Below are 8980 nucleotides of genomic sequence, written 5' to 3' on the forward strand. Positions count from 1 at the left end.
TCAACGCGAAGGATTCCACTCATGAAATGCAAGAAGGTTGAATTTAAGAGTTGAGTATGTTTCATTAATCTTATAACTGACTTTTCTATATGGAAAGCCTGCAGTACTACATTACCGTATCTTTGTAACACTAGAAAGAAATGTACAACTTACATAATATTAAAAACAATTTCAGGATAGGGCAGTCTTGTACGCGATTGGGTTGATTTATCACTATCGCCTTAAAACAATGTTACATACTACTGATAACAAGGGTCGAGTGAAGTGTGCGTTTAATTTATGATGTGTGTACTACCGAGTATATTCGTTTGAAATGCAATTTTTCTTCCATCGAAAGTACTAGACGTATATGTCCGTTTTTGTTTTTATCATTTTTTTGTTCTTAAAATAGTCCTGTATATATGAGTTTACATCTTCCTGCTCTGAAATGTAAAAACAATTTTATGAAACAAAGATGGCCCCTTATTATAATATACAAGCATAATAGCGGTATCAAACTAACCAGGAAACGTGTTTTCAAAAATAAGCATGTCAGTAATATGCTTTGCTACCACCTTGAACAGTGGTCGATCGGCAATTCTCTTTTTATGGTAAAATGGCATGAGATACTTTACCACCCATGGCGCTATTCTTTCTTTACAAGAAGTCAAGTGCTCCTCTATGCATATCGGAGAATCGGGCATCATATCTTCTTCGTCGGATTCTCCGAACAGTTCGGCAAACCTTGCCTTTATTCGACCATGCTTCCGGTAATTTGTTAAAGAAATTTCCATCATTTTAGCTTTTAATTTTGAAACTTGATGGACCCGCTCTACAAACCAAATTCCACTTGCTTTTCGTTTCTTCTTCTCATTACCCGTCCCTTCCTCCGATGAAGACACAAGCTCTCCAACTGCCTGCTTCTTCATTTTTTTATAATTGGTATAACTGAGCTTCCTTTTATTGGCATGCAAGTTAGAAGGCTCTCCTGTATTATCCTTGCAGCTAATATTATTGTTTGTGGTCGATGTCGAAGCAGCTTCTGGGCACATTTTGACAATTTCCATATCAATGTTTGCTTTTGTAACACCGGAATGCTTTTCAATTAATGTCATGAGATCACTGCTATCGTCACTTTCACAAAACATATCTTCCATGTGTTGTAAAAGTGAATCCTGAGAATCTTCATTTTCATTCTGAACAGAGCTAGTATTACAATCAATATTTTCAAAAGCAACTTCGGAATTTTTGCTAGTATTGGCGACATCCTGCACTTTAATGTCAATAGGAATATTCTTTTGCATTATCTTCGCCCTTTTCCTTGTATTATCGTACTTAATTTTTCGAGGTTTAATGGATACTATTCTAGTTGTGGATGTTTTTGTTTTGGAATCCTTTACAGACTGCGTAAGCAATGCCAATCTTTCATCGAGAGTCTCGCATTTAGTTTCGATTTGAGCTTTGCCGGAAATTTTCGGATTATACGGTTCAGTTAAAATATCTTGTATTCGATCATCCCGCGTTCTATCGAGCGTGCTGTCAGGAGTTTGGTTGCTGTCGCACATCGTGACATTCGTCTGCACCGCGGCGTCAACTTTAACGGAAGGTTTCTCGAGGAACATTGCTAAGTTTTTATGTATTTTCTGTCGCGAGGTGTGCGATTTAATGTCCGCTATCTACAAAAAAAAAAGTGCATTTTATAAAAGCGTATATTACTCGAATGTAAATACGTCGACTAAATTTATCCGCATTTCCGATAAAAAATTAAAAAACTTCTTACATACGCTACCTAGCGGCACTTAATAATTTTTCTATAAAATCGTTGAAATACAAGACGATATGCCTACCATTTTCAACATATATTGCCTGTACAGAGTGGCTTCCAAAGAAGCTTGCACGGCGATCAATTCCATTTGTCCGGCGCATGTCTTTATCTTTGACTTTGACAGCTCCTCGTTTTTTGATCGATTGCAGATGAAATAATTACTAATTAATGATTTATGAAGGTAAGAAAAGTAAACTCGACGTACCTTTGGTTCGAGAATATTAAGAATTAGAAGTTAATTAAGGGCATGACATTTTAGACTTAATAATAACAATTCATCAAAGTACGTACCATAGTGGTAAGCCGCAGAAATTCATAATCAGGATTTTCTTGCGTTACGAAGTTACTGTCCGAGATCGGAGGAAATTCCATGGGCAAAGCGTCAAGAGGATCATCGTCGATGACGCCAGCCACGCTATTTTCATTGATCTTTACGTCTCGTTCTTGCACGCCAACGTCTTCGCGCTCTTGTTTCAACGCAAACGATATCGGTGCGTCAAGTGATTTTGCGGTAGTCATGTCGACGCAAATAACTCGCACATCGCTCGAAGGATCCCAACGAAGTTGCGCTTAGAACTTGCCAGGAATACTTTATTTTACAAAGGACAAATTATATCGTTTACAACGCCGCAAAGGTTATGTCACGCTAGGATGTCAAATTATAGAAATATTTGTTTGGATTCGCAAACGGCAACGGTGACGATGGAGGAGTCGGGAGGGTCGTGCGATCGCGTCCCGTGCTGCCCTCGCGGGGACGTTTCCCAAGGTACATCCAAGTATCTGCCAAAGTTATTAATTGCGTTACCGTTGGCTGGTATTTTAGAGGACGACGGCGATCCGATCTCGACGCTTTGCCGGCAAACGTGATCGCTGCATGCCTCCGATAGCTACACCGACTACAAAGTAGCCGCTCCCGAATCCCGCCTAAAACCCCTAAAACGGCCAGAGAAGGAATCCAGTTCCTTCGGACATAATAGGAATTATTTAAGATGCAAATTGTACCGCCGTTAAAGGAAGGGAAACGCGACAAAGTTCGTTCAAGTCGAAAGGCGATCCCCGAATTTCCTTTGCGTGGGCGATGGATCTCTCGAATAACAAATGTCCAGGTGTTTCCATGCGCGTAACGCGATGAAATCGTTTTGGAAACCGCGGTAACGTCGTTAGGGCATCCCTTCCCGTCGACCTTTAATTGCGGACTACAAACGCGATTTTCCCTCGAAACGTCCTCGTTGGTTCAGCGGATTGTCCAGAATTCAGGGCACGCGTAAGGTGGAATTCGCTCTCGAGGTACGTAGATCGTCGGTCCCGGTCGGGACGAGGGAAGGCGAAATAGGAAAAGGAACGGCCGGACTTCATTCAGGGGCATTCAGGGGCATTCCCGGTCGCGGCCCACCGCCAGCCACGTCGTCGCGTCGATCGGCTAATCGAGTAAGGAGAAGCACCCGAACTGTCCGCATACTCGCGAAGCCGTATTACCCCGAGTTCCCTTTGGACGTCCCTATATACCAGTTTCCGTCATTCGGTCTACGTTAGGTACGCTAAACGTCCATCGAGCGGTACTTGGATCGAAATCATGGTAAATCACGGTAAATCCCGATTTCGGAGAGCCCCCGGTGTCTCTCCGCCCCCTCTCGCAAAGAACGCATCTTGGTACTTTCAGAATCTCTCGACGTTCGTTAAATTGGGCTACGCGATGTTGATCCTGACCCTGATCTTGATGTTCTGGACGTCCATGGTGCGCATGAACGAGCTGCCGGTCCTCTATCCCCCGTGCTTCTTCAATCCGCTGTGCACCTGCTCGAAAGAGGTGCCGGACCTGGGAATCGTGAGCTGCCACGACGTGCCGATGATCCGCATCCCGCAGCCCATCAACGCCACCAAGGTGTTCATGCTGCACCTCGAGAACAACGGGCTTCGCGGCCTGGAGCCGCAGTTCTTCGTCAACACGGGTAAGAGTCCCCGGTCCCGGTCCCGGCGAGATTTCCTACGATTCCCCTGGACCTCGCAGGTCTCTACAAGCTGCGGATCAGGTACAACCCCTTGTCGGACATCCCGGACGAGGCCTTCACGGGGCTGGAGCGGTCGCTGTGGGAGCTCGAGCTGCCGTTCAACGATCTGGTCCAGGTGCCAAGCAGGTCGTTCCGGCACTTGCAGAAGCTCCGGCTGCTCGATCTCACAGGTACTCGATCTCACGGAGCCGGGCCGGCCAAGCTAAATCGATCCTTCCGCAGGCAATCGGATCTACGACGTCTCGCCGGACAGCTGGCGGGGCATCGAGAGCTCCCTGCAGATCCTCCGCCTCGCGGACAATTACATCGGCAAGCTTCCGCCGGACGTTTTTTCCGGCCTGACGTACCTCGAGGTCCTCGACCTGGGTGGCAACGACTTGAAGGAGATCGACGTCCCCATCTTCAGGGAGGGCATGGCTCATCTGACCCACCTCTACTTCAACGACAATCAGCTCGTGCACGTCCCGTACGCTCAGCTGTCCTCCCTGAAGCGCGTCAAGCTGCTGGACCTGAGCTACAATCGGATCGAGAAGATGCTCCATCCGATGCGCGACGCGGAGCTGCGAGGCATTCAGCTTTCCCTCGACGAGCTGCGGTTGGACTACAACCAGGTGGACTCCTTGCCGCCGGAGTCCTTCCAGCACTTTTTCAGAGTCAACAAGACCTACCTAAGCGGGAACCCTCTGACGACGATCAAGGTACGTATCTCGTGCCCACGTCGCGCCCGTCCCTCCGCCAAGGACGCTAAGGAGAACCCGATTGCAGAAGGGGGCCTTCAGGGACTCGAGGATCCGGGAGCTCTATTTCCACGATTGCGACCTGACGGACATCTCTTCCGAGGAGCTCTCCGGCCTGGAGCCCTCGCTCGAGTTGCTGGACATCTCCGGAAACAACGTCACCGTTCTGCCGCCAAAGTTCCTCCACGAGTTCGACTTTCTGCGCACCCTCGTCTTCCGGGAGAATCGGATCGAATCGTTTTCACCCGGTAACGACGCGACGCGTCGCGACGTCGCGTCGCGTCGAGCGCGAAAACTTACGCAAGTCCTTTTCAGCGGAGATATTTACGGGATTCCATTATTCCCTCTACGATCTGGACCTGAGCGGGAAGAAGAACGGGATCGTCGCTCTTCGCGACCTGCGCGAAATGAGAAATCTCCGCTTTCTGTCGGTGTCTCGGCTGTCCCAAGCGACCCTCTCGCCGGACGACTTTTTGGACTTCGGGACGGACGTTAAGGAGCTTCGCATCGTCAAGAGCAATTTGAATACGATAAAGAGTCACGCCTTCGGGCGCATCCGAGAAATAAGGTATCTCGACTTCTCCGAAAATTCCATCTCGACCATCGAGAACGACGCCTTCTCCGAAGTACGTATTCGCGCGGCAACTGGCAACGCCTAGTTTCCCGAGAAAACGATCGAGACGATTCTTCCCCAGGTTGGACACTCGTTGCTGACGTTAAAGGTCTCTCACGGATTGTCGTCGTCGGTTACCGAGTTGCCCAGCGGGCCTCTCAAGTCGCTGACGAATCTGCAGTACTTGGATTTCAGCAATAACAGAATTAAAACCGTGTCCGACACCTCCTTCCACTTTTTGAAAAGAATACGACGTCTCAGACTGCAGGACAACGAGATAGACGGGATCAAGAAGGGTACCTTCCAGGTAAGTCTCCGACTCGAAACTTTGCCGATTGGTTGACTCTCGCCCCGACGCACCTTAGGGCGACATACACTCCGCCCTGGAAGAGATAAACTTGGCGTACAACGGCATAAAGGGCATAGGAACCGACACGTTCGTGGACCTGTCTTCGACGGTGATCATATACCTGGAAGACAACGCGATCTCCTCGATCGAGAGACGGGCGTTCACCAACATGAATCGCTTGAGGTACATCAATTTGCGAGGCAACAAGATACGTGACATCGACGACGACGCGTTCCAGGTAAGGTTCCTACCTAGAGTGCCCACGTATTCACGAATTCCCGAGTCGCCCCTGCAAGTGACGTTTCAGAATCTCCCGGATCTCGAGTTTCTCGACTTGGCCTACAACGATCTGGAGGAATTTAATTTTGCCTGGTTCGATCAAGTTGGGACTTTGTCGTCCTTTAAGGTGAACGCCAGTCACAATGAAATAAGAAAGTTGTGGATCAATGGCACGACGTTCGTCTCACCTACGACCAGTAAGTTGACGCGTGCCCGTCCGAGAAATCGATCGACGAATCCGTACGCGTATAATATTTTCCTTGCAGTTGGTGGAAACGTGCAGTCGAACATCAAAGTCTTGGACATAAGCTATAACAACATATCCGACATAATGCATCAGTTCTTCCGACCCGTCGAGTACTCTTTAACGCATTTGTACTTGAAACGGAATCAGCTGACCAACGTGACTCGCGGAGTTTTCGGAAATATGCCGCATTTACAGTGGTTAGACTTGAGCCACAATGATCTGCTGGAGATCGATTTCGATTGCCTGAGAAACACGAAGGACCTGCAAGTTGGTGCAACTCAAAGTCAAAGCTTCGAAGGGTATGCTCGTTCTTTGAATTTTTTCGTTCGACTATTTGCAGGTCCTCTATTTCGCTTGGAACGACATCTCGGAGATCCCGGCGGACGTCTTTAGGTCCCTGCGGAGGCTGAGGATTCTCGACTTGTCCCACAATAAATTGCGAACGTTGCCGGACAATATTTTCATCGACACGAACCTGGAATTCCTCGACCTGTCTCACAATCAATTCGTGCGACTCCCGATCAAGTCGATGTCCATTTCCTCGGCAGCCACCTTAATGGTTCTCGACATGTCCTGGAACTCGCTGACAGGGATACACAGTACGGACGCTGTCTTCCGACTTCGAGTGAGTATCGCGAGAAAATTCTCGATAAAAGAGAAAAACCGTTCCATGATCGCGCTCCTTTTCCTGCCCAGGATCTTACGTGGCTGGACTTGTCGTACAATCGACTGGTAAGGCTCGACGACGGAGTCTTCTCGGACGTCCCCGAATTGACGTACCTAGACCTCAGTCACAACAAGCAACTGATTCTGGAATCCCGCGGTAAAATGTTTTACGGCATCGAGAACAGTCTCCTTCATTTGGGCCTGAGCAACATTTCCCTTCTCAACGTAAGCATACGATCGAGCGAGTTTCATCTTGACGCGAAGTCAACGGGTGGCGGATTTTAGGTACCCGAGTTGCCGCTTCGCCGACTGCGATCGCTGTACCTTGCACACAACGAACTGACGGCCGTGCCACCGGAAAGAGAGTCGAACCTGACGTCCCTGCACCTTCTCGACCTCGGTCACAATCACCTGTCGTTCGTCCCTCTGATCACCCACATGCTGCCGGAACTGAGGATACTATACATAGGGTACAATCCGATTACGACGATTACCAACACGACGTTATTGGGGTTGACGGATACCCTCGAGGAGCTGGATTTACGGAGGCTTCCGTTAGCGACGTTCGAAGTAGGAAATAAACGGCTGCTTTCCCCGATAACGACAAATAAAGGCTGGGGACGTCGTTCTTTACCTTGACGATATCCTTTTTAGACGGGAGCGCTGTGCAAAGCCGTCAAACTTCGCACTCTCCGGATGACGGCGTATACCGGCATTAAAAACTTTAATTTCCCAAAGATCCTGGAATATAACAACGGCCTGAGGCACTTGCACATCGACGTGAGTACGTCACCGTGTCGGTAGAGGTACCCTACGAATCGTCTCGGGGAATATTCTTACGCTTCCAGGTGGAGAACGAAACCAACTTGGAGACCGAAATGAGAGGACGACTACCCGCGAAGCTGTACAACTTTACGTTCACCGGGACGAGCTTGAAATCGTTACATGCCGACATTCTCAAGGTACCGATTCGAGGGGACGTTTCTCCCTCGAACGAAAGAATACGAAACGTTGAATATGGTTTCCAGGGAATGCGAAGCCCTCACCTGCGAATCAGGTTCTACAATACCAGCGTTTCCACGATACCGCGAAATATGTTCCAAAATGCCGAAACCGTGAGAAACGTAACCGTGGACATCAGTGAAAGTAACGTCAGGACTCTCGAGAACCCCTCGACGGGATACAGGCCAGGATTGCCGGCGGCAGCTTTTCTTCTCAGATTAAAAATGGCTGGCAGTCGTCTGACCTGCAACTGCGACATCGGGTAAATTCGGTGACCCTCGATTACCCAATTTTCTGCCGACGCGTCAACCCTCGCGCTGGTTTTCAGGTGGATAGAGATGTGGGAGAGGAAACGCAGGCAATACCACGAGGAGAGCCAGTGCAATTCCGACAAAGAGTACTTTGGCTACACGCGAGAGGATTTCAACGACTTCACTTGTTGGGACAACGGATGGGACGACGATCTGCGGGAGACCCTGTGCGAGAACAAGAACAACATGTCGGTGTCCGAGGCTCTGAGAACGGACATCGAATGCGGATGGAGCTCTGCCGACTCCCACAATTCGCGCAACCTATACGTATTCGTTTTGATTAACGTTTTATTGACAACTGCCAAATACGTTTTACCGTCAACCGTGAACTTCCACTGACCGATTTTCCCTAGCGATGCCGAAAGGGGGAAAGGGAGCGCGTGCGAGAGTGAGAGAGGAGAGGAACGGACACGAGTACGCTGATTCGATACTTTTTATAAAATATTTCCTTACCGAACGAGCAGGTCGCAGGCGCGGATCCAAAGCGGGACTCGTTTGTCCGGATAATAGAGAAACGACGACGATCGAAGGGTGACGGAGGCGGACGCCGATTCTTCAAATTCATGTAACCTTCCTTTTATTTGTACAACAACGAACCAATAAACACGGTGGAAATGATAAAGTACCTTACAAGGGTTTACACAGAAATTCCTAGCATTAAGGTTTAAGTTACGTCGCGTCTTTGGAAGCGTTTCCCTGCCTTCGGGCGGAAGTACATCGACGAACCGTCGCAAAAAGGATAACGCGGCTCCTTAGTCGGTCGAAATGATAACGTAGCGCGGTATAGAAAATTCAACGTCGGGATATCGTTGACCGTCGTTGACTCTCGCGAGTCCCCTCGTCGGCCGGTTCGGCGACGATCCCGCCAAAACCGGCCGCCACGGAGTTACGTTGGCTCGTTGATAAAAAATTTGAACTTGTTTCGTACAGGCTAATGCCTAATATCATCAAGAATATATATAC

General features: G+C 48.7%; 2 protein-coding genes across 4 annotated transcripts; one reads left to right on the forward strand and one right to left on the reverse strand.

The window, feature by feature from the left end:
* Window positions 1–185: 185 nt before the first annotated feature.
* LOC105699734 lies at window positions 186–2475 on the reverse strand. 3 transcript variants are annotated; one of them, XM_012424961.2, is made up of 4 exons: window positions 2096–2475; window positions 1827–2009; window positions 503–1655; window positions 186–422 (listed from the first exon to the last, which is right to left on the reverse strand). In XM_012424961.2, exons 1-4 carry the CDS (start codon window positions 2321–2323, stop codon window positions 340–342), a joined length of 1647 nt encoding a protein of 548 aa, XP_012280384.1. In that variant the 5' UTR covers window positions 2324–2475; the 3' UTR covers window positions 186–339. The 3 variants fall into 3 exon arrangements, with proteins under 3 accessions (XP_012280384.1, XP_012280386.1, XP_012280385.1); XM_012424963.2 differs by having other exon boundaries at window positions 282–422; window positions 1827–1965; window positions 2096–2203; XM_012424962.2 differs by lacking the exon at window positions 1827–2009 and having other exon boundaries at window positions 282–422.
* Window positions 2476–3326: 851 nt separating this feature from the next.
* LOC105699631 (chaoptin) lies at window positions 3327–8623 on the forward strand. The gene is made up of 17 exons (XM_012424769.1): window positions 3327–3380; window positions 3465–3753; window positions 3813–3983; window positions 4036–4511; window positions 4579–4798; window positions 4866–5176; window positions 5246–5470; window positions 5529–5750; window positions 5820–5988; window positions 6058–6305; window positions 6379–6663; window positions 6735–6929; window positions 6990–7274; window positions 7359–7484; window positions 7553–7666; window positions 7733–7968; window positions 8035–8623. The coding sequence occupies exons 1-17, from the start codon at window positions 3378–3380 to the stop codon at window positions 8354–8356; spliced, it is 3897 nt and encodes a 1298-aa protein (XP_012280192.1). The 5' UTR covers window positions 3327–3377; the 3' UTR covers window positions 8357–8623.
* The last annotated feature ends 357 nt before the right edge of the window (window positions 8624–8980 follow it).

Source organism: Orussus abietinus, unplaced genomic scaffold (assembly GCF_000612105.2).
Source record: "Orussus abietinus isolate OABI.00-Male unplaced genomic scaffold, Oabi_2.0 scaffold10, whole genome shotgun sequence".
In the NCBI taxonomy this organism is placed as follows: domain Eukaryota; kingdom Metazoa; phylum Arthropoda; class Insecta; order Hymenoptera; family Orussidae; genus Orussus; species Orussus abietinus.

Bases quoted from the DNA above. Each gene is read 5' to 3' on its own strand.
- LOC105699734 (XM_012424961.2), bottom strand. From the start codon at position 2,323: ATGACTACCGCAAAATCACTTGACGCACCGATATCGTTTGCGTTGAAA. The intron at 1,656-1,826 runs GTAGGCATATCG...TTTTTTTTGTAG, and splicing joins GGCAATATATGTTGAAAATG to ATAGCGGACATTAAATCGCA. The intron at 423-502 runs GTTAGTTTGATA...TTTACATTTCAG, and splicing joins TTTTGAAAACACGTTTCCTG to AGCAGGAAGATGTAAACTCA.
- LOC105699631 (XM_012424769.1), top strand. The intron at 3,984-4,035 runs GTACTCGATCTC...ATCCTTCCGCAG, and splicing joins CCGGCTGCTCGATCTCACAG to GCAATCGGATCTACGACGTC. The intron at 7,275-7,358 runs GTAGGAAATAAA...TATCCTTTTTAG, and splicing joins TTCCGTTAGCGACGTTCGAA to ACGGGAGCGCTGTGCAAAGC.